This window comes from Heliangelus exortis, chromosome 7 (assembly GCF_036169615.1).
Source record: "Heliangelus exortis chromosome 7, bHelExo1.hap1, whole genome shotgun sequence".
NCBI classification, from domain to species: domain Eukaryota; kingdom Metazoa; phylum Chordata; class Aves; order Apodiformes; family Trochilidae; genus Heliangelus; species Heliangelus exortis.
This window is the reverse complement of record NC_092428.1, coordinates 32,824,057-32,849,068: the sequence shown is the minus strand read 5'-3', so window position 1 is coordinate 32,849,068 and position 25,012 is coordinate 32,824,057. Positions and strand designations below refer to the sequence as shown.

The following is a 25,012-nucleotide window of genomic DNA, read 5'->3' as shown; positions in this document are numbered from 1 at the left end:
GCAAGGAGCTGGATTGGCCAACGCTGAACCACGCAAGGATTTCTTAAAGGTTTATGGAAGGTAAAAAAGAAGAGTTTTCTGGAGTTTTTCCATGCACGAGCAGGCAAATTAAAAGCACAGTTTGGTGAAATTTTACATAATTTCAGCTTTAACGTCAGTAATATCCAAACTGCCATGGCTACAAACCAATAACCAAAAAAAAAAAAAAAATACAGAAAATGGCTGCAAGCAGCATCCAAAACTATCAGTAGAATTTTAAGTGCTTTCAATCAAAGCTTTTAACATTACAGCATCAACACAAAAGGCTGCAAAAAGGTTTGGGTTTGGTCATACTGAGAGGCCAAAGAGATTTGGGAATCACTGCTGAGGGATGAGAAGAATTTGGTACTTCTGGGTGTTCAGCAGGATTTTAAAAGAAACACTAAACGAAGGTTTTCTAAATTAAAGCAAAAAGAAATTTAGATTCTTTTTGCTGAAAAAACTAAGACTTTTTCCTGTCTTTTAAGAGTCTTTTCCCTTTTCTATAGCATTATTGGAAAGAATATCCTACCTTGTCAAGCTATTTAGGCTAATTTAAATTTTACTGGGGGAAACAGTGAGAGAGTTTTGTGGGTTTTTTTAAATACATCTACCTTAATACTTAATCCATTCTATTACAATTGTGAAATTCTCACTCCATGCCTACTGAAGTCAGACACTTCCTATACCCTGTACATAGTACATAAAGTTGCAAATGAGCCTTGCAAACTGATTTAGTTCAATATATGAGTTACATGATGACACCACTCAAACACTGGTCCTGTAATGGGGAGTATTTTCATTTATGTTACATTCACTTGAATTTGTAATTCATGACAAAATTACTGTATTTTTATTCCCAAGGTGTCATTAAATGCTTAAGAGGCAAATGCCATGAGAAAGGGAGACATTCAGACCTCTGCAAGGACCTCCTCTGGTGCTTTCCTGTTAAGCACTGACATTTTCATCACAAATCACCTGATCTGCTTTAGGAAAAGTTGCTCACCAGTGACTGGGACCAGAACCACTGTTCAGCAAACACAACCAACCTGCTGCTAGTCAACAAGCCCTCATTACAGCCTCACTGAAAATACTTTCATCAAAAATACAGCAATACAGCCCAGAGACAAATAAGTGTCATTTTCTCTGTCCCAGAGCAGGATAATCTAATTGTACAGAAACACAGAGAGAGAAGATAAAAACCTGGTCCAAATTAACCCTACCCCTATTATTTCTGTTGGAGAGCATCTTAATTGCAGCTCTGCATTCAGAGAGCCACAGAACCCTTTGGTTCTTCATTTGGGTGCTGTGTAATGAATGGGTTTTAAATTAGTTAAAAAAGTAAATATTAGTCTGTGACAAACTATAATTAATTCCTACAGCTGTGATCATCCAATAAGTTCTGCTAAGAAGCAATCAGGTTTGGTAAATGGAGTTCTTGGTGTGCTGAGGGTGGAGGGCAGCCCAAATCAATAGGGATGGGTGACTCCAGCAGAGGAAACAAAATCCCAGTTGTAATTTCACTGGACATCCTGGATCAAAGGGAACTCATCGTGCAAGGGGAAGATTAATGCACACAGACAGAAAATAAATGAAGATGTGGAGCCAAATCAGAACAGAGCTCATTAAGTGAAGGTATAATGGGTATTTGGAGAAAACGTCGTTTTTGGTTTTTTTTTAATATGAATTAGCAAAGATTGAACAGAACTTGCTTTACAGTCCCCAGGATAACCTCAGTCCCACAACATGTGCTCTGCCAAGGGGCTTCAGCCCTGTGAGGAGTGAGGGGAAGACAAGGAGATCAATATAAGATGGAGAACTCATCATCCAGCTGCTCTGGAACTGACAGGGTGTTGAATTTCCCTGAAACACCAAACCTTTTGTACCGATCCCATTTAGTACATCAGAAGGCACTACTGAGAAGCAAACAACTTTCCATCTTTAAAAGATTTGCCCTGTGTGTCTGCAAGTCCAATTTTTGACTTTCTGACTCAATAAAGGCAATCTGCCCCCAGGTGAAAGCTGCCAAGCAGACAGCCAAGCACAGCTGGTGGCAACCCTGGAAGAGGAGAAGGCTGGGCTGATGACGCAGGTGGGACAGACAGGGTGTTAGCAGTTGAGCTTTTGTTTGGGGTTAAGAGAATGAAGAAAATCTCCTTCCTTCCACTGGAGCTGCAAAGGCAATCTTTGCTGTTGCCTCTGAACAACTGAAACCTCATTTTCTCATTGCTTAAGCAGTCTTGGCACCCAAAGGAGCAGAATCGATAGCAGCAAACTGATGCTTCCCCACCTCCCCCCCAGCCAAATCCAATCCTTTCTCCTCTCACACACACAGCACCTTGCTGCTCACACCCCCAGAGGGGATTATTCAGCTCAGCAGTCCAAGGGCAGGGCCATGTCTGTGTGAAACTCCTCGTGGAAGACACAGATGGACAAAATCCTGCTGGGCTGAGAAGCTTGTGGGTGCTGGCAGGGCAGTGAGGGCTCTACCAACACCCCCCTGTTTCCCTGGGACTCTCAGGAGGGTCCAGCAGCAAGTCTGGTGGGGCAGATACCAAACCCAGGTGAATATTCATTGGTCTATAACCAGCTCCTTGCATGGGACAACACAGAATAACATCTCAACAGCATTTGAGGTGTCCTTTCTGAAAGCAAACACAGAGCAGAACCACCAGAAACCATCCCTGGTGGTTTGCAGTTCTGTCTTGTGACCTGAGTTCTTCTTGACTTCCTGCACTGCATTTGAAGGAATCTTTATCCAAACTAAACCCAACAGCAATATATGGCAGAGCTGAGAGAAAAGTGGGGTGAGAAGATCATCTCTCCCCCACGTTCCTTCTCCCAGCCCCAGCAGCCAAAGCTCTCCAGACAATCTGCTCTGCTGCAACCAAAGTCTGTTATTAGGGATTTGGGTTTCCAAGCATAGTTTAAAAAAAACCAAAACAAAACAATAAGGAACCAGAGACCCAGACCACCCTTCTGACCATGAATTCAGCAGGCTGCAATTTTTTTGTAACTACCAGGTGGCTCTTAGGGATTTGGATGCAGGAAGCACACAGCAGGCAATAGCCAACTCTAGGTTCAAAACCAAAGAGTTAAATTCAGACTGTGAACAGTGGTTTCCCACCAATTCCCCCTGGGAGGAACTGCTATGGAAAGGGATAAAACCCAGCACTGAAGATGTGATGCCCTTGGGAGCTGCCCCCCTCCCTACATCACCACAGGGGACACAGGCAGGGAGCACACAAAAAATGTTCTTGAAGAAAAATGGATTATAAAATGGAATCACATCAGATCTCCACCTATCTCCATCAGACAGTTCTGCATCATTTCTGTATTCCTGTGTGCATGCCCAGTCTGCCTCTGCCAGAAACCAGACCAGACCTGGACAATCAGCTTTCCAGCCACAGAAATGGACTTGGATAGAAGAACTGAAGAAGCCTGACTAGATAACATTTATTTCAAATTAATTTTCTGCCATCCAGCTACAGCAGTTCATTTTTTCCCTCCGAATGGGATCTAATAAGACCTAATATGTGATAAATCAGTTTCCTGGTTTAGGGCATTAAGAAACTGCACTGATCTGTTCTGCTAGACCAGGAAGGGCTACAGCACTCTCTCCCACAACAAGCAGGGCATTAAATAGTCTTAAATCATCAGGCTGTCCCTTTCTCAGCTCCACGACCACTCCTGCAGCTTGGAAATTTCAGAATGAGAAATCATTCTCTATGGCAAACTCTGTAGCTGCAAGCAAAGCAATTTAAAAAACACTTTAGGAGAGCAGTTCCTACATCCTTGCTCCTGTTACAAATTACTTTGCTCCAGCATTTACAGAAGATGCAGTTTAAATAATACAAATGGGTTATCAAATGATCAGGACGTGAACAGATAGAAAAAGTTGTTTCCTATCAACAAAGCCATCACAAACAAACAACAAAATGGGATTATTTACTCAGCACCTATTCATTGCTGCTAATTTAGCATGGCAATATTAGAACTGAAGCTTTAGATGCAGCACACTCCTCAGGATAATTTGATCGTGCAACACAAGTTCCTGATCCATCTTTTTCTCTGAGAAAGGGGAAATAAAACATCTGGGTCCCCATCACAACCACTGTTCAGCTCTTGTACGTCCAAGTGCATCTGTGTGTAGTAACAGGTTTACAGAAAGTTATGATGAGGAGCATGTCAATTCTCCTCTATTCTAAAAGATTTATGTGCTAAATCTGAACCTGAAAAAGGCTGTGAAGAAGCTGTCTTCTTACAGATCCATCTATGCTAAGAGAAGAAGATCCCATCCTTTACCTTCCCACCATCATAGAATCATAGAATGGGCTGGGTTGGAAGGGACCTCAGAGCTCATCAAGTCCAACCCTTGCTCCACTCCCCCCGTGCTTCCCAGCCCATGGCACTGAGTGCCACATCCAGGCTCTTTGGAAATATCTCCAGGGATGGAGAATCCACCCCTTCCCTGGGCAGCCCATTCCAATGTCTGATCACCCTCTCCGTAAAGAAATTCTTTCTAATGTCCAACCTAAACCTCCCCTGGCACAACTTGAGACCTCTTGTGCCCTCTTGTCTTGCTGAGAGTTGCCTGGGAAAAGAGACCAACCCCCCCCTGGCTCCAACCTCCTTTCAGGGAGTTGGAGAGAGTGATGAGGTCTCCCCTGAGCCTCCTCTTCTCCAGCCTCAACACCCCCAGCTCCCTCAGCCTCTCCTCATAGGATCTGTGCTCCAGTCCCTTCCCCAGCCCAGTTGCCTCCTTTGGACCTGCTCCAGCACCTCAATATCATCCCTGCTGTCCTTGCAGCCCTGACAGCCAAGTATTCCAGGAGAGCACCTACAGCAGACAAAACCAATTTCCTTAAGCCCTGGACACCCACCCATCCTCAACCCTTTTGTCTGAATTTGGTGGGGAATGCTACACCAGGTGGGCTTTGCAGTGATGTTCTGGAAGTGATCACCTCCAGCAGAAGCTGGGAACTGGGAAGGACCCTCCAGGTTAAATTTAACCCAAATCCATACAGCTTGTTCAGGGTGAGTATTTGTCTTAAGCTATGCTGACCTTAAACACTAAGCCCCACCTTGACCTGTCCTTATTTCTGTATTAAATTCTGAATAATTTTTTGCCACTTAGGCACCCCAGATGTGATCTGTTCCATCTCAGCTAGAGGGCTGGGTTAATATTCCCATGGGAAATGTACCAGTTATCAACATGGAGCAGAACCCTTCATGGGAAAATAATGTGTGCTGGAAGTTCTGTTCTTTACTTGCTGGTTGTTAACTGCCTGAGCACAGACAAATTACTTCATTCCTCCATGAATCAACTCGAACATCTGTAAGGGCAACATAACACAGATGATCTTCCCCAGATGCTCTGACATTCTTACAAAAATAAATCAAATGACTATTATTGTTGCTAATAAACCCATCACTGTAAATCTTGTTTAATGGCTTTGATAATTTTATCTCTGATAAGGGAAACCCTCTAGCAAAGAGGAGCTGAAGAAGTTAATGCCATTTATTCACCCACAATTCTCAACTGTTTGGGTAAAAAATCCAAACTACAGCTTAAAATTAAAATGTAACAACAATAACTTAACTTTTTAAACCATTTACTTTCACATCAGTAACACCCACCAAAATTTAGTGGGGAAGAAAAGTATTTACACTGAGTTACTGACAAAGGAGAAAAGATGAGCTGAAATTATTCACTTGCATAAAAAAGTAATTTTTAAATTACTTAAAAAGAAGACTAACATTTCCTGCAAATATATTTACAGCTTTAAAAAAACGAACAAGTAAAAAAAAAAAAACAAACAAGAGCCCAAAGCTAGAATTAATCTAGGCCAGTCAATCTGATTGGGCACAGTATTTTTATCTCACTGAACTCGACAGAGATTTACTTTCAGATCAATCACATTCAGGGACACACGAGGGTCAATGCCAAAGAATCAGCATCCCAGCCCCACTGCAGCAAGCCAGCACACAGAGCCCTCCCCTCACACATGGTTTGCTGGGATGCCTTTCAGCCAGCAAGGAAAAATATATTTTTTTTTTCCCCCTCCCTTCCAATACACAGAGTCAGACACTGCATACAAATTGCCTCTGCTCTTTTGAAAAAACTGGGCTTTAATTTGTCTTTTTTTTTTTTTTTTTTTTTTTTTTTTTTAATATATAAAATGGCTCGAGGAAGAGATAAATAACCAGAAATACACATGCCAGGTATCACTCCCTGGGATGGATGGGGAGGAGCTGCACTTCTCCTGCCTCCCCACACACTTGACCAATACTTGGCTGGGATGCTGATCAGCAGCCTCTGCATTCCCCCCCCTCTGGAGCCAGGAAATTTATGCTTCAGGGAAGGAAGGAAATGTTTAAGGGAACAGTTTTGCAAGTTGACAACGGTCAAACCAATTGCTTGCTGCAGCCAAGGAGAGCTGAAGGGTGTTACAGCACACTGGAACCCAAGGCTCACTTCCACTAATTGAATATCTATTAACTGAATTGCAAAATATACTAGCAGAAGAAAAAAAAAAAAAAAAAAAAAGTCATTTGCCTAAACATATCTTCTTAATTATCCTCTTATTTGCAGATGAAGACACTGGCATAGCAGGGGAAGAATACCTTATAAATTTATGTTTGAAGTTTAAGCCAACATAAATAAAGATTTATCAAACAAGAGGTTAACACAAGCAGAGGGAAATAGAAGATAGAACCTTTACATGGTCATTTTCTCTCCAAGCAGAAGAAAACCAAACCATGTAACTCTCCCTTTTTAATTTAAAAAAGGCTTTTGGGGGATTGCTCCTTCTCAGCCTAAAGCTCCTAGCAGATCCTGCAGCATCCCCAAATCCAGCACTGGCTCTGTAACATGTCTTAGAGTACTTACCACCCCAGACAGGGTTCTGCACTGCATGGAGAGAATTCAGTTATTAACAAACAGCACTGGGGAGCAGGTGAAAAAAACCCAAGCAAACTAAACCAAGCTGGTTCAGTATCCCTGCAATTTCATGGAAACAATTTGGTGGGAAGTCACCACAATTGTCCTTTCTGACTGTGCCACCTGATGGGTGACTGCTGTCCTTCCAGCCACACCAACCTCCCCCAGGATTTTGATGGAGAAAAAAGGACCTTCAGCTTTCCTTGACCCACGAATCCCTCCTGCTGCATCAGAACCTGCCACTGCCACCTGCCAACTCCCACCAACCTAAATATTTGCTTAAATATTTGCTATTTAACCTCTCTAGCCACCAACTACAGTTCAGCCCTTCCAGATTTGCATTTGAATTAGATGGAAAAATTACGTGTACCACTAATTCTCCACCCATGACAGGCTCCTGGTGACTGGGATGTAATGGTACCACGTGCTCTCTGGGAGCCATCTCTCCCCAGTTTGTTCAGAGACTTTTTCTAAACCCCCCAGCTCAGTTCTTGCAGCTGTACTGCTCACCCCATGCCATCCTCTCTGCTCAGCTCCTGCTCCTCTGCCTCAGACACAACTTCTCCAGTTATCAGCCAGCACAGAGCTGCCACAGTCCCCAGATCAAGGCAAGGGATGTATTTCCTCCATCCTGCTCCCACAGCCAGGGTTTCCATGTCAGAACAAGAGAACACTTTCAACAGCAACATGCAGGTAAAGGGGATTAGAAACCTTACAGGAGAGAGAACAGCATGCTCTGATTCCAACCTCCATGTACTGAGTGGAGAAAGTTTCACATTTAAATAAGAACCATGCAGAGCACCAAGGACTCAGTGCTGGCAGGGGAACCCTGGAAAAAAAGTGTTGAAAGCAGCACTGGGTTTGTTCACTGGCTTCAGTGGGATCATTTTTTTTCCCCCTCCTTAACTTCCAGAACAATCAATTTAGCAATTCATACTACAGATGTCACAAGTTATAAAGGAAATAAATGCAACTAAAATAAGGCTGAGTGAAATGTTATTTTCCCTGTGGACCCAAATGTCCACACACCAAGTTATGCTTTGTGACAATAATAATCCAGAAACTGATCAGAAAGAACTTTAAAAAATAAGAATAATAATAAAAAAAATCTCCAAACAATTTTGTGGGGTTTTTCTTTCAGAGCTGCACTTAAGGTTTGGGGGTTTTAGTTTTTGATGCAAGTTTGTCATTGGCAATATTCATTCTGGTTTTCCCCTAAGGACTTCTACTGCATGAGGTTTTTCTAACATGAATAATTAGTTTGAAATCTCACTAAGAGTGAAACTTTTAAGCTAGAAAACTTCATTGTGAGCAAAATACACACCACAGTACAGGATGGAAATCACACAGTCTGCATGTTCATACAAAAACCAACACCACCTTTAGTCTGTTTTCAATCTGTTATTAGAAACTGATGTTGGAACTTAAAAATGTATTTCATATGCTGGATGAATAAATCACACATGCCAGCATAAATTTTTCATGATTTCTCCATAAATTCCTCATTTCTTGTTGTCAGTTGTCTTGGCAGAAAACTAAAATATACGATGCTGTAAAAATGTCAGTCTCCTGTAATGAAGACAACTGTCTGCTTCTAGGAGTATCTGATGAGCACTGGAAGATGCTACAAATCAACCAGGATGGACAACAAAGAGTGCAGTGACCTTTTAGAAATACAGATTTTTTAAAACTGCATTTTTTGAGGGGGGCTTACATTGAATACTTGTTAACTTCCACTCATTACAAGCTGTGTTTTCTAGTGAGAGTGGGATTTGCACCTCCTTCCATCAAGACACAAGCAGTGGATTTTTTAGTTTAAGTTTCTTAGAGACCTTTAGGCTAGACAAGAAAATAGTAGATCAAAAGAAGAAGAAAAAATGGCTGCAGAGAGTGAGTCCTCAGCTTTCCAAAGAAATCCTGGCAGATTTCTCAGAACTTGCTCCTCAAGGAGAACCAAGCCCCTGCTCCCCTCCTTAGGAGTCTGCCTGCATCACAGGGTGAAAAAGCAGCTTGGAAGGGTTGGTTTGCAGAGGTAGAAGCATCATTTGAGGGAAAGCCAAACTCAGCACACATTTGTATAATTTCATTGCTACACTAAGGTACTCCAGCAGTGAATTTGGCAAGGAGCAGAAACCCAATGATCCTTCTCTATCCCCCCTGTTCAGCCTTCACCTGAAAAAGCCCATTTGCTTCTTGGCACTCCCACAGTAGAAACATTTGGACAAAATGGGAAAGCTGAGAAATACCTCTTAAAAAGCACAATAATAACATCCTTAGATGCTATCAAAAAAACACTGAAAATTACAGGTTTGTGTAGACCAGGAAAACTATGGCTAAAAAGCAGTATTTTCTGGGAAGTAACAGATACAGTGGCAAGTGCTGAGTAAGTATGGGTAAGCCTAAAAAGTGCTTGATGCTCTACCCAAACAGGATGGTATAGGTAATAACTAGGAGGTGTGCTTCAAGAAAATATTTTCCTTAACAAAAACTGTCCTTGACAAAACATGACTGAAGTGGTTGTGGAAGAAGAATGCTTAGTTTGAATTTAGAATAATAGTTTGACAAATGAAAAAGCATCCGGTGTGCAAGAAGAACTTAGAGAAAACATGCTGGGTTTTGACAGCTGGCAATTCTACTTTGATTTTTAAAAAATAAACTTGGTTGCTGCCTGAAAAGAAGAAAACAGTCCAGTAAGAACGTGAGACAACAAGGTGGGAGGGAGAGTGAATACTTGCAAACACATCAGAGCATCACACTGCCTTTTAAAATCTCACTGACAGTAACAGGCAACTAAAATTCATTCCAGAAAGGTTTCTTTTTCACTGTCTTTATAAGTGAGCTGTCAGAAACCCATCAACTATCTTCTTCTCCATCTCACTAATTTTTTCCAGCTTTCTGAGTAATTTTGTTCTGCCTTGCATACTGCAGACATGGCTGGGCTTGCAACAGGTAAACCATGGGAAACAATAAATTTCATCACAGTCAAAGAGAGAGGGGAACAAAGCCACTGGTCATTGAGTACCTCGTTTCCCAGAAGGAAAAGTTTAACATGAAGAAATAAGAAATGTCATGTAGGTAAGGTTTTTAAGTTTCCTGTTAATATGGGCTCATCTGTTCCTCCCACAAAGCTACTGCAGTTCGACTGCAACAGGGTCCAAATTTTATCTTCACATATGACATGAAAAAATCAGAAAAGAGACACAAACACCAGGGAGGGCAGGTACAAGTGTCAGAGCCTGCCCTGCTTCATAGCTCTGCACTTCATCCATCCAACCCACCTGCAATGCAGCTTGGAAGGAGGCATCTGATGGGCACCCATCACTCTACAGAAGATGCAGATGCAGCGGACCATCTGGTGGACTAAATTCCCAGAATTTTTGAGGACAAGTTGACTCACCACATGCCACAACATATCCCACTCTTCATGTATGAGAAGACTTCTCCTTGCCCTGAGCATCCTCACCTAACCACTGCTGCACCTTGATCCCAAGTTTCCTACCAGAGAACAGAGCATCTGCTGGTCTAAATTTTACTTTGAAGTACATTTGAAGTAAATTTTACATTGAAATTAAACTTTACACTGATTGGACAAGAGACCCAGAAAACCCAGCAGCGACCATCAGGGCTGATGCTCCAACAGCACAGGGGAACTCCATGGGAATGCCCACGTTGGATGCCATGGTGGTAACTCTAAAGGAAAGTTTATATCCTGCTCTGCCTCTTCCTACTAACAGTTATGTTTCTTGCACTGCCTGAGCACCCAGACTGCAATCTAATGACTCCCAGGAGTTTCACTAACCTGCCAGATGGAGCTCTTTAAAGCAACATTCCTCAGCCCCGAGCCCACGTACCGTGTGCTATTAACAGAGCAGAGCTGGTCCCACAGCCCCTGCCTCTCTGTGACCTGCTGAATATGCATATTCATAAACATCTGATGCATATGTATGACTGGATAATGACAAACCAGCCTTCCCCACGGAGGGCAGCTGCTGGGAGATGCTTCACCTGCGCAGACCGTTTGCTACTCAGAAGTTCCGCGTGGTTTAGGGATCAGAGATCCAGGCTGAGACCCAGGCACCTGAGCTCTCCCTGCCAGCACCCTACCCGAGCCCACCAGCACCTGCACATCCAGGTCCAGAGGAGGCAACTGGGCTGGTGAAGGGACTGGAGCACAGATCCTATGAGGAGAGGCTGAGGGAGCTGGGGGTGTTGAGGCTGGAGAAGAGGAGGCTCAGGGGAGACCTCATCACTCTCTCCAACTCCCTGAAAGGAGGTTGGAGCCAGGGGGGGTTGGGCTCTTTTCCCAGGCAACTCTCAGCAAGACAAGAGGGCACAAGAGGTCTCAAGTTGTGCCAGGGGAGGTTTAGGTTGGACATGAGAAAGAATTTCTTTCTGGAGAGGGTGCTCAGCCATTGGAATGGGCTGCCCAGGGAAGGGGTGGATTCTCCATCCCTGGAGATATTTCCAAAGAGCCTGGATGTGGCACTCAGTGCCATGGGCTGGGAACCACGGGGGGAGTGGAGCAAGGGTTGGACTTGATGAGCTCTGAGGTCCCTTCCAACCCAGCCTATTCTATGATTCCCAGTATCCAACTTGGGGTGGATGTGGGGAGGGATCCCCAGGCTGGGAATGGGGCAGAGCCTGGGAGCTCCCAGTGCCTGCTCGAGGCTTCACCGCTGGCTCTGCCCCAGCCGTGGGAAGGCAGATGCCACTGGAGCCAGCAGAAAGCCTGCCAGAACAAATTAAGCTGTCAAAAAAAATTAACCAGTTTAATCAGGCAGGGGATACTGCACCGAATGAATGCTTTGTGCTAAGGAGAGCTGGGGCTTTTCACCCAGTAGATGGAGCTTGAAAATGAACTTCAGCAAGTGGTGACCGGGCAGCTGGAGATGGTGGGTTTGGGGACCAAAAGCTCTGCTTTCAGCTCCTTCTCTCTGAAGTTACTTGCAGGTAACTTTCCACTTTACACATTATCATATGGACCTTAAAAACTACAGATTTCACAGCTTCTGGAGCAACCTGTGAAGCTTTGCATCATTCTGCAGTTGCTGGCAATCACAACCACCAACCTCCAGCACAGCAAAGAGCAAAAATGTCCTTTGCAGCTCAACAGGTATTTGATGAATGTTGATATGCAGTGAATTTAAAGAAGGAAAACATTTGCTTTTAATATTTTCCATAATATTGTTTTTAAGACTCCAAATGAAGAACTTTGGAGGTTTAAAGTTCACCCATTCCAAGACAAGGAGCTGCACAGATCTGACAGTATGTGGCTCAGTACTGATAGTTTCTAACAGAAATTATTAGATGCCTAAAATTACTGGTATATTAAGGCTGCTCTCATTCTGGTAAACATTAAAAATAATTAATTTACCTTGTCATTTCAATCTGTCCAGCCAAGTATCAGTCAATATGTTTGTTTGACTGGTGCAACAGTGCCTGCCTAAGTGTAACACAAATCCTCATGATGAAAAAGGAGGAACATCTGTCAAGGACAGCTTAGCTCAATCTGTGCCTGCTATGCCATTAAGAGACAGAGAAGATGACTTTTTAGTCTTCATCTTCAGTGACATAAACCTCCCCACTGCTGATAGCCAATGATCTGGCACCTCTTTTCTCTTTAAATACACTTTAAGCCCTTATTGTCCCTATAATCACAGATGATTGTACAAGCTGGTATGTCAGAGAATAACTAATTTTCTTCCCTTCTTTTCTTTTAAACTCTAGTTATTACTACACTGGCCAAGCTTTTTCATACTTGAACTGTAAAAGCCTTTTTTTTCCCCAGAACCTGCTCATGAAATACTTCTGATGCTAAAATTTAATAACCTCAGAAAAGGCCTCATTGGTTTTTTTGCACATTGAGGCTTCTGCTCTCTGAAGACCAAGTGCTATATAATGGCCAGTCATTTGAAAAAATAAAACCTCAGGAAATGGATGCCTTGGCAAATTAAAAGCTACCAGGGCTTTAGGCATCTTTTATTAAAATCATGTTAAGTTCCTGGCTTTCCTGGTCACTATTCTTGTGCATTATTCAAGAAAAAAAAGCTGCTCCTCCCACCATGTCCATTTCATAGGCCAAAAGTCCATGGAATTCAAGTCTTGCAGTGGAAGGATCAGCACTGGAAGTGATGCAGTAAAATTGTCACCAAGATTCTGATCCCTGTTCTCCTTCAAATGGGTTAATATTGGCAGGAGAAGAAAATTCAACCCAAATGGGGTTAAACGATGGGTCTGGAGCCATCCCAGTGCCAGCAGCAGTAGAGTGTGGGCCAGGCTGGATATCAGCACTTCAGGCCCTCTTTCACCTACAAAGCAGGTCTTTTGGGTCTAAAAGATGAGAAAATGGGAAATAAGGATCTTGGCATGAGACCTGGAGTTACAAGGGTTGGGCTGGGCTGAGAAAAAGCACTCTGAGACAGGAGAGACAATGAAACAGCTTCTCCCTGCACAGCAATCCAAGCTTCCCCACATCCCAAACTCCCCTTCCCTTCTCCAAGGGTTCTGTGTGGTTCTGCTGCTTTTTGAAATCACCATTCAAATAAAACACTCTTTAAAGAAAAGGGGAGAATTACAGTGCAGAGCGATGGATTTTACTGGAAAAGTAAATAAAAAGCTTTCTGAAATAGGAAGGTTCTCCCCAAAAGGTCATTTTTCTCTCCTACTCCCACTTCCTAAGTGCTGAAAATAACCAAATCACTAATTGATAGGCAAAGCCATAGAATTTACAATCCTGTTTCACAGCAAACTACAGAAATGTTCATTTCAGAGCAACAGCCAAGAGAGGCATTTAAGCCTGAACGTCCAGTTACAACACACAAAGAAACACTTTTTGTTCCTTCTGGAGACTGAAATATTGGGGTTTTCAGATACTGGGAGAGGAAAAGATAAATAAAACTCGAGGGTGAAAAACCAGCACATAACCCACTCACTGGGTATTTTTGAATGTGCAATAGTATTAATTTAAATGAAGTGGATATGGAAAAATAATGGTTTTAAGTGAAAACTGCTACACCTTCTGTATTAAAAATAGGCATCACATGACATCAGGTTTGGTGTTAGTAAAAATGGAGTCCTGCTAACATGCTTTTTGATTAAACACCACCAACTTCATTGAATTACCTGCTCCATGCTGCTGCTTTTCCAAGAAACAAGTGCTCCCACATCCTGCTTCACACCACCCATTTTGTGGCAGAAAAAAGGAAGAATTTTCTTAATTTGGGTGTGTGATGTGGCCAGCAGTTTGTGCTGGAGCTGGAAATATGCAGCAGGGGCTGATCCAGAGCACAGACTGCAGGTCAGGCCAGCAGAATGGCCATGAATAACTGGAAGAGCACATCCAGGTGGGTCCTGGTGTCCCTGTGGGTATTCATATGGTAGCCCCCTTTTCCCCACGACCAGAAATAAGAGAATTTGAAGCTGCATTTGAAGGTGGGAGCATCAGAAGTCCCCCAGAATGATGCAGCACTGGGAGGTCTTGGGACTCTGCATCAGGGCACGGGGTGATTCTGCCAAGGAGAGGTCACACATGAGTTGGGAGCAGAGGATTAGATCATAGAATCCTAGAATTGGCTGGGTTGGAAGGGACCTCAGAGCTCCTCAAGTCCAACCCTTGATCCACTCCCCCCGTGGTTCCCAGCCCATGGCACTGAGTGCCACATCCAGGCTCTTTGGAAATATCTCCAGGGATGGAGAATCCACCCCTTCCCTGGGCAGCCCATTCCAAGGGCTGAGCACCCTCTCCAGAAAGAAATTCTTTCTAATGTCCAACCTAAACCTCCCCTGGCACAACTTGAGCCCTCTTGTGCCCTCTTGTCTTGCTGAGAGTTGCCTGGGAAAAGAGCCCAACCCCCCCCTGGCTCCAACCTCCTTTCAGGGAGTTGGAGAGAGTGATGAGGTCTCCCCTGAGCCTCCTCTTCTCCAGCCTCAACACCCCCAGCTCCCTCAGCCCTTCCTCACAGGACTTGTGCTGGATCCCTTCACAGCCTCCTTGCTCTTCTCTGGACCTGCTCCAGCACCTCAATCTCCTTCCTGAGCTGAGGGGCCCAGAACTGGACACAGGACTCAAGCTGTGGCCTCCCCAGGGCTGAGCACAGGGGCAGAATTCCTGCTCCCAGCAGAGCTTCCCACCTCTGGATCAGTGATTCCCCTCAGCCCTGCTCCAACCCTGTGGGAAAAGGGGGAACCTGGGTGCTCTGAAATGCTCCTTGGAGTCCCACCACCCAAGGACACCATCACCATCTTCTCAGGCTTTGTCACATTTCCCAACTAAACTTCAATTTTTCCTGTGGGAATCCAGAGAGCAAGTGCTCTCTCAGCCAGGCCATGAAAATTGGTGCTGCTGGGAGAGAGGCTGATCTGGCACCAAAACTGCCAGGCAAAGTGGAATAAGTGGAATAAAGCTGGAAGGCACGTGGTGTCAAAGGCTTCATGACATGAGAGAGCAAATATTCACATGCAGCTCCATCCCAACCATTCCCACTGGGACAATAATGTCAATTCTGGTGACACGACCTCCCTCAGCCTTACCTACAGCTCAACTTGGAGCCTCTGCACACCAGGGTTACTTGAGTGAGTTCAGACAGCAAAAGAGAAAAAAAAAATCCAAATGTTCAGAATTATAAAAGCTAAAGGTTACAATTACAGTTTGATTTTTTTTTGGTTTGGTTTTTTTTTCAGTTATAATTAGAAAAATTTAGAATCAGAGAATTTTACATTCAAGGAAGTCTTCCACTAAAGGATCTATCACACTCAATACATCTGCTAAAGGCTCCTGATACTCCTGAAACAATTAAAGCAAAAAAAAAAAACCTAAACAAAAATATGTAACAAAATATTATTCACTATTCAGTGCAGAATATGAGTTCTTCCTGAGCTGCCCCACTTAATAAGCAAAAAAATATAGTAATGATCAAACTGATAAATATATTGGTTGGTATAATATGCTCTTGAGTCCAATCATCACAAAGTACTTTAATATCAACCCAGCTTTAGATCTAGGAGGGAAAATAATATCCAAATTATTCTTTTCCATCTGAAATTAATTTGGCAACGCTTCTTCAGATCTCAATTAGACTCTTATCAGAGAATTATCACAACACACACCCTGATAACCTCTTGTAGCTTTCTTTCAAAGCAACGTACTAAACCCAGAAGTTCTTCTCACTGTCTGTATGCACAGAAAGTGCAAGCATCCAAAATAATGAGTTGGCTTTATTGGTATCTTGTTAAAACCAAAAGAAACCAGACTACCACAGCACACTGTGGATGACGACTCCAAGAACTGAGGAAGAAAAAGCTCTTTCCAATATTCTCTTGCTTTATCATGCCCACTGCTCCTTTTGCTCAGTTGCATGGAGCTCCTATGTCCTATTTTTCTGTTAAAGTCTCACATTTCTGAGCTGCTTCTGAAAAGCAGACTGTGAGGTGCCTCTCAGGTGCTCATTACCTGTTTGCAGAACAAATATTTAAGAGTCAGTAAAATAAATCAGGGCAGGTGACCAGCAGGGCAAACTCCTGGTTTAATTGCTACCCCTGCCAGTGAAGCCCCATGAAATACCTGGCATGGGAACACCACAGCAGAGACAGGGGAAGTCTGCTCAAGTATTTATCTGATTTCACACATTTCTTTACAGTTCTCAAGCTTCTTAAGATGCTGAGCCCCTGTGCCAGGTTTCCCAGAGAAGCTGTGGCTGCCCCATCCCTGGCAGTGTCTCAGCCCAGGTTGGATGGGGCTTGGAGCACCCTGGGCTGGGGGAGGTGTCCCTGAGCATGGCAGGGGGTGGAACAAGATGATCTATAAGGTCCCTTCCAATCCAACCCATTCTAGGACTCTAAGAAGATACAGAGCATTCAGAATGTCTTGAAGAGACTAATTCTGCCACCACTCAAAGGAAGACAACCCATTGAAGAACACAAATATTTTCAGGTCTAAAGCTTCTTGCTGCTTAAAACTTTGCAAGGAGCCAAAAATAGCAAGGCCTTCTAACAGAAGAAAAAGGTCTCTCAGAATCCTTATTTCACTTTTTTCCCCTTTTATATATAAAACTTGAGCTCAAGCACACCAGCAGCTGGGATCGTTTTATCCCTACGTGTTTCTTTCTAGTTCAGGAAGAGATGTTCCCTAACATGCAATTCTTTACTTTCAAGCCACTGTAATTTTCTTGTGGCAAATCAAAGGTTGCAGTGTCACAGAATGTATCAGAAATATTTTGAGAAGATGTTTCTGAGGCGAGGACTGAGTGAGGATCATTCTCTCCCCAGCAAAATTCAAGGCACCACCTCTCTCGTGCTTTAGGGTGAAATAACACCTGCAGCAGCCTTCCCCTCATCACCCAGAGATGGGATGGTGCAGAGATCCACATTCCCAGGAGGAGAGCAAAGCCCATCCATGCTTTAGGAAGAGAAAAAAATAGGTTTGTCAAGGGATGCATAAGAGTGGAAGACAGAAGCAGCAGAGGATGCTCAGGGCACTCACCCACCCCACCCACCTTCCTTGCAGTAGGAATACTTTCCCACTTGTCTCCAGACACACAAACCCCATAATTTACACTACATAATAACCATCAAAATGGTAACTATTTTAGCACTGGAAATTATTATTCCACCTTCAGAACCCCAACGAGATCAATCCTGAGACAAACAGATGGGGAGAACACCTAGAGAAGCAGCAGATGTTTTTGGGAAGTTTGGGATATCTCCCTTTGACACCCCCCACACTGGCAGCTTCACCAATGCCAAGGCTGCTGCTCCATTTCTCCAGCAGAAATAATCACAGCTTAAAGAATTACAGGAAACAAACAGATCCATTAAATCCAATGGGCTGCCAAACCCCCAACTGTTCAAAATTCTCCTGCCAGGACCATTACCAGTATCACACCTATGCCAGTAACCTGCCATGGGGATGCCTTCTTTCCTCCCACTATGGAAACCACCAAGGCACAAGAGCACCAGCAGAAGGATATTCCTTCAAGCAACCTCAGCTTTCTCTTAAGGAAAAAAAAAATCCTGTGTTATTTTAAACAGAGCCAAGTATATTAATTTTACTCCCAGGCCCAGTTAAACCAAAAATCCTGTCAGGTCTTTACTGAAAAGGTCAGTGCATTATGCAACCAGGTTTTATGGACAGCAAAAAAGTTCCTCCAAGTGCAGAGACCATACCTTAACATAATTAATCAACATGCATTCATCTCTTTTATTTAAAGACAATGATGAAAGTTTTGGAGACATAAATTAATTCTGAAAACTGTCTCCTAAGAAAGCGACATGCTTAAAAAATTTTTATCTTCAGCCTATTCATGGGAAATAAGTGGGAGGTTTTTCTATGCAGAGAAATATGCAGCATTAAGGAAAACCCAAAATTGCTCCCATTTGAAGTCTTATTTCATTCCATCCCTAAATAAAATTATTTTGTTGTTCAAGTTGCATTTCTAGACCATTAAACTTTTTTAAATCAGTAAGCACAGACTCTTATAGGGAATTTATTAATAGTCAGGAAAAGTACCACCTATTTCTACTAATCAAAGCTCTTCCTACTGTTCCAGACTCTGCTTGAAATAACACATCCCTTCTCCTCCTAAAATATAATTGCATTTCAAACACTTTCTTTATCACAATATCCTATTTGGAAATGTAAAACAGTTTCCATATTCCATAACAGCACATTATGGAGTAAATATTTTAATGATCAGTGCCCCAGTTATAAGTGCAAGCTTTCAAGTCCCATCTGCTAATCAACTCTTTGAACATGCTATTAATGCAGGCTTGAACACCTTACTGAAGCAGGGGGGGTTGAAAATCATTTCAAAGGGTTTTTTTTTTTGTGATTTCTCACCCCACGTATCTGAAATTATTTCACAGTCTGGAAAACTGTGTCGTGTCCCTGCATTTTCTGTAGCTGATTATCCCAAACCTCTCCCATCCTTCCAGACTTATCTCTTGTTGTGAAAACCACACCTCCATCCACCACTGACTTGGGATGGATTTTGAGGAAGAGTTTTTGCATTTGGACTGAATTTGACAGATGCAACTTGACTGGACAATTATGTAAGTACAAAAAAGCCTGTTTTCTTACATTTTTTTAAACCCCAGTGGTTTGGTTTCTAAATGCCTGCATGAAGCTCAGCTTATTATGGCAAGCAAGCAAAATTTCAATAGTCTTAAAACACAAATTTATTTTGGCTTTGGGGTCAGTAAGAGTAACACTCAGGCACCTGTGCTACACTTGAAGGTTCAGAGTTACACAAAACTTGCTCCAGAATTAACTCCTTTTGGTGCCTGCACACTGTGGATCTGTGGATAGAGTTGTAGCTGAGGTTAATTCTGAACTGCAGCAGAGAGCTGACAGGTACTGCTATGACAACCACAGAACAGCCTCCATCTCCCTGCAAGCTCCAAAAATAAACACTCCAGCAACAGCATAAAGGTACATGTTAATCAGATGTATATCCCCCCTCCTTCCTCTTGGCAAGATTGTATTAGTTTTGTTTTAAATCCAGAAAATTCATTAAGATTCTGGGCAGGGTTTTCAGGAGGAAACACACCCCCCACCCATCTGCAAAGCCAACGCAGGACCAGTGGGGAGCAGGTGAAACCTGCCAGATTCTCTCCATGAGGCAAGTTAAATTTCCTCTGGAAAAAAAAATATGTAGGCACCAGAAGCCTTATTCTCACTGAGAAGCTTCTCACCCCCTTTTTCTTTGACTTCAAAAGGCAAAACAAGCAGGTGCTGTATGTAAATGTGGACATTAGACACAGAAAAGAGAACAGAAAACAGCAAATTCCATTTTCATAGGTGATTCAGTTTCCACTGGAACAGCTGCAGATGAAAGTAGCAGCTACAAATTAATACATCATAAGGTCTACCAAAGGAAATGATTGTCTCAAATGCCAAAAGAAAGACCAAAGATTAAATTATTTTCATTTGCAAAGACGTAGAAAGGAGCTGTTTTCATGTTCTGAGTTCTGTGTTTAAGAGGAACCCAGGTTTAGCTTCTCAACTTGTGACAAAAGTTAAAAACAATTTCTAAATCACTTCTGCACCATTTCTAAACATGATTTAGAAGGGAAAAACAAAGCAACACAAAAACCTTGCCTTTTTCTTTTTTTTTTTTTTTTTTTTTTAAAGCTACTTTTACAGTTAAAGCTCCTTGAGTGCATTTGCCTGCAGGAGATGCCTGGAATGAAGAATCTGCCTCCAAACCACTCCTCATCCTTATCCTGAAACATAGGAAAACCTCCTGATTTGTTGCAACTATTAAAGGCAACTAGTGGAATTTATCACAGAGCCCTGGATGACAGAAGCATCACCGTGGTGGAAGATTCAGACCTTAATTTCATTATCAGCATCTGGTGGATTGCTACAAAGCTGCTGTCGTGGGAGCTGTCAACACAGCTGATTAAACCACTTCCTTTCAATCCACTGGTATCATGCCTTTACTTAACAGGAATAACTCCTCCTGCAAATGCTAGCAGACATAAACCTTATGTTTAGATGTAGTTTAAAGGCATCCAAGTATCTGAAACAGAATTATTAGTGATTTCCAACAGCAATATTTAAAACAACAAGTAGCATTTTCTTTTGAACTTGTCTTAGCTCACCCTTTTTTTTTTCAGGCACTGTGATCATAAATACATTTAGTAACCAACTCGACAGTAGTTCACTAAGCTTAAAAAATCCTGTTGAAAAAGAAAACCCAGCAGATGAAAAGCTACATAACCAAAGGGACACAACCTAGAGATATGCTGCTACCTCTGTGAGCTTCACCTCCAAGTCCCAGCCCATCTACCACCCAGGTGCTCAGACAACTTTCTAAAAATCATTTAGCCTGTTCCACTTTTCCTCAAATTATACCTGGCATCTTAGCAGATGCTTGTCAAGCTGTTTTTAAATACCTCTGGCCACTCCACAACACCCCAAGGAATCCACTGCAGCTCCAGCTAGAGTATTGCCACCAACCTGAACCTGAAAGTTTCTTGCACAGTTTAGGACTGAGAACTTCCCACACGAGTCAATATAATCTGGCTATGCAAAGGCCATTCCCATCTCCTCTCTTGTCAATTTTTACAAGTCTAAAGGCATTTTCCTCTCTTTCTGCCTCTCTATCTTCTTTCTTGAGATTTTACCCCAAAACAATGGCCATTTTGAGACACTATATGGATGAAGACTTAATTATTAAATACTACTTGGATATTCTTTTCAATCAAGCACCTCTAAAAGTACTGTGCTGGTAGGTATTGGTTTTTTAGGCATTCAGGTTTTTGGTTCAAACACAGCCTTTCACTACTCTCCTAAAAAGCAGCTGATTCAATCCTAACACACTCCAGTCTATTATTCATCTCTGTCACCCTGTCACCAATGCTTTATTCCATCTCTGCTGCTTGGATATTGTTGCTTACTGTAAAACAGCAGCTGATTTGGACCGAAATTTGACAGTGAAATGAAAAGCTGTATCATCAGTTTGTATTTTCTTTTACCCCCTCTGACAACTTGTGTTTGCAGAAGGAAGCTCCAGCATGCCCTGCCAGGTCTGATCAGCACTCAGCAAACCTCTCACCTTCACCTGCTGGCAAACCCAAGGAAATTCTTTGCTCTGAGGGTGCTGAGCCCCTGTGCCAGGTTTCCCAGAGAAGCTGTGGCTGCCCCATCCCTGGCAGTGTCTCAGCCCAGGTTGGATGGGGCTTGGAGCACCCTGGGCTGGGGGAGTGTGTGTCCCCGACCATGGTGTTGGCACTGGATGAGCTTTAAGGTTCTTTCCAACCCAAAACATTCTGTGAATCAATGATTCTGGTGACATTCAAACCCCTGGGATTCTCAGCTCCCTAATTGCTTTGCTAAGACAACAGAGTCTGGTTTTAATTAAATTAGAGAAGTCAGTAAATGGAATACGAAGTGGCACATCTAGGAACAAAGCAATAACAATTATCTCATTAGAGATGAAGATTTTTGTGTTCATTTCAGCACTACAGGTGGCACCACAGATCTGTGCTCCTGACACCAAGGCAGGCTGAGCACAGGGAGCAACCCTGGGGCAGAGGGAGCACCCCCAAATTTGAGGGCACTGTACCAAAGCCATGCACACAAAGGATGCAGAACAAGAGCAATCTCCATGACACGGGTGAACCCTACTAGGAAGTGTAGCACTAAATGTTAAATACACATTTGCAAATATTCCCTGGTAATGCAGTTGTTCACATGCATTTCCCTGTTTCTTCTCTCTTCCTCCCATAGCTACAACTCTATCCCAGCCAGAATATTTTAACCCACTGGCAATCACCTGGAAAGAAACCATCACACAGAGAGGAGCTGCTGGGCTCTCTCTGCCATGGAGGTGAAGAGCTGCTTCCCAAATGACTGGACTCTCCACTGCATGCAGAGAGGGCTCAGAGGTCTTGCTTCCAGCAAGGTGTAGGTTTTATTTCCCCAGTTTCACTCCATCAGATGTGTTTCAAGCAGAGAAGCAAATGAACTTGCAAACATTCTGGATGGATTTAAAATCTGACTCCCTTAATCTGGAGAGGATGGCAAGTGTTGAGTTATTCCTATTGAAAGGATGTGGTAGCTTTAAAATACACCATTTGTCCTTATTATTTTCCCAGTTTTCTTCAATAAAAGTTTATAGGGGTGAAAATAAAAGGACCAGATGGACAAAAAGGTGGTTTACAAGGCAGCTTTCTGGTTCTGGAAACCACATTAGCTTCGACAGGAAAACTGAAAAGCACTCAAATCAATTCAGAAGCATTTACAAATGAGCTGGTGTAATGAAAATGAACTTGTAAATTAGAGATGAACAACCCCCTTTAGCACTTTTGCAGATATGCATCAACAACAGAAACTTAAAAACGATTTTGATTTTAACTTTAAATACTACTCAGATATTCAATGGGTGCCAAGGTTATTCAGTAAGAATCAAAGATCTTAACATCACATCCCCTTTCTGCTTCTTCAAGGACTTATTTTCAACATGGGAAAAAAGACAAAACCTATTTTTAAGGATATCATATATCAGAATATCATAGCCCTGCCCTGACTGCAAACCTCTGCATCCCACTTTCTACCTCTCCAAATCTGCAGAAGGTGGAGCTGACTGGGAAGGATCCCTTTGTGTTTTAAGGATAAAACAGTGGAGAAGGAAAGGCTCTTCCTACACTTTTGCTCTTAAATTTCTATGTTTCTATGCTCTTAAATTTCTAAATCCCATAGTTAAAAATAAATATCAAGGTCAAACCCCAACCCAAACGAACACCATGGAGTCACTTGGCAATATTGTGAAGAAAATATGAGGAATACCCATCATCTTTACATCAGGGGGAAGAGTCTGAAATACTGGTCACCCCACAGTGATTGCCATGGGACTGCCTGGCATCAACAGCCTCCAAACACGACCCTCCCCATCATATTTCAACTTCTTCACTCATCCTGCAAAGCACAGAGGTGTTCTCCTGCCCAAAAGGATGCCAGGGAACACACGCAGTCAGGGTTTCCAAACCACCTGCAAGACAACTGTCAAGACAGCTGGAGTTCTCCAACCAAAACCACTTGCAAAAGAAAAGAATTAAATCAAAGAAACCCAATGGGCTTTAGATCTTCCTCATCAGCTCCTCTCCAAGGGCTCTTCACTCCAAAGCTGCAGCCAAGCAGAAGGGTGCACCCGTCACCTCTGGGTACAGCTCAGAAGATGGCTCAATTTCCTACCTCGTGCTTATTATGAATGGATTTTATGAGGCTGTTAAGGAGACTTCAGGAGCCAAGATTAAAGTTACTGTGCATTTTTATAACAGGAATAGGAACTGTGGTTGAGGATTTTATAGAAGTAAACACTGAAAACTTTATAGCGCGGTAGCTACGAGTTAAGTACAGAAGAGATTTCTCCAGGCAACTAATAAATGTAATGTTTTTGCCTTATACTTTCACCACAAAACACATAAAAGCATTTGACACACTTAATATATGTCAGAAACATAAAGTATTGCACAAAGGCACGGTAGATATTGACCATGCTGCAATTATGGAGGAAAAGAATATGGGGAATAGAAACATTTCCAATCTCTCTGCGTTACCAGGCTGATCAAATCTGGGTTTTAAATGTCCTTTTAATTCTTCCCTGTTAGTACCACTGGAAATATTACAGAGCATACAACTCCATGTCAGCAGAGGATAACCACAAGTTTTTGAGGTCATATGCAAAACACAGAGTTTATTCCCAAAGGAATAAATTTAATTTGGGTTCCCAGAATGATGTCACCCTTAATCTGCGGTGGACTTCGAGAGCCCCCAGACAGGCCACTAAAACCCTGCCCTGCAATTTTCCAAAGCCATTTTTCAAAATAATTATTTGCATCAGAGAAGGAAAAAAAAAAACCAAACCCAAACCACCCGAGCAGCTGCATTGTGTTTTACTGTTTCCAAGCAACACTGTTGTTTCAGATCAAACATGAAACAGCCATCTCTGAAAGCTACAGTGCTTCTCCCTTTCTACTTACTTATTCTGCATCATGTTCATAATAACCCAGTCGAAGGGATAGACATTCTTCCCAATGAGATTCTTGAACATGATGAATGTTTCCATCAGAAAATCCTAAAAGAAGAGAAAATATTTGGAAAAGATTCACCTTTCTAGATGAAAAAAAAAAAAAAAAAAATACAAGTGATGGTGTCAGTTATTAATGGCTCGACTCAAAAGGTGTCTTACTGTTCTGCTTCATAAAAAAGCCATTACTCATATACAACATGCATAGATTCTACCAGGGCATATTTATATGAGATGTACATAAAGCCAAAAATAATTCTATTTAAACTTCTCAGACATGGTTACAATAGCAAACCTACATGGTAAACAATCTCTTGTGTTCTCAGAAACACACACCACTTTGTCAGTTATACAAAGGCACTTTCTGCTGAAAAAAAAAAAAAAAAAAAATTGGTTTCTTTTCTATACCATAAAAAAGGTCTCAGAGTCCTTTCCTGGGCAGTCAGTACTGCAGCCTACGCAGCCCAGTACATGCCTGGTGTATACTGGGAAGTTGCAGGAAGCATACTGGAACAGGGAAAGA

At 42.6% G+C, this 25,012-nt stretch overlaps 1 protein-coding gene across 2 annotated transcripts in view; it reads right to left on the bottom strand.

Annotated features, from left to right (window-relative positions):
* The window catches only part of DOCK1 (dedicator of cytokinesis 1), a 277,133-nt gene that overhangs the window by 90,260 nt on the left and 161,861 nt on the right, over nt 1–25,012 (bottom strand). For both annotated transcript variants that reach the window (XM_071749684.1, XM_071749683.1), the window contains exon 29: nt 24,443–24,537. In XM_071749684.1, the coding sequence (XP_071605785.1) occupies nt 24,443–24,537 (95 nt within the window). The remainder of the gene's footprint in view (nt 1–24,442; nt 24,538–25,012) is intronic.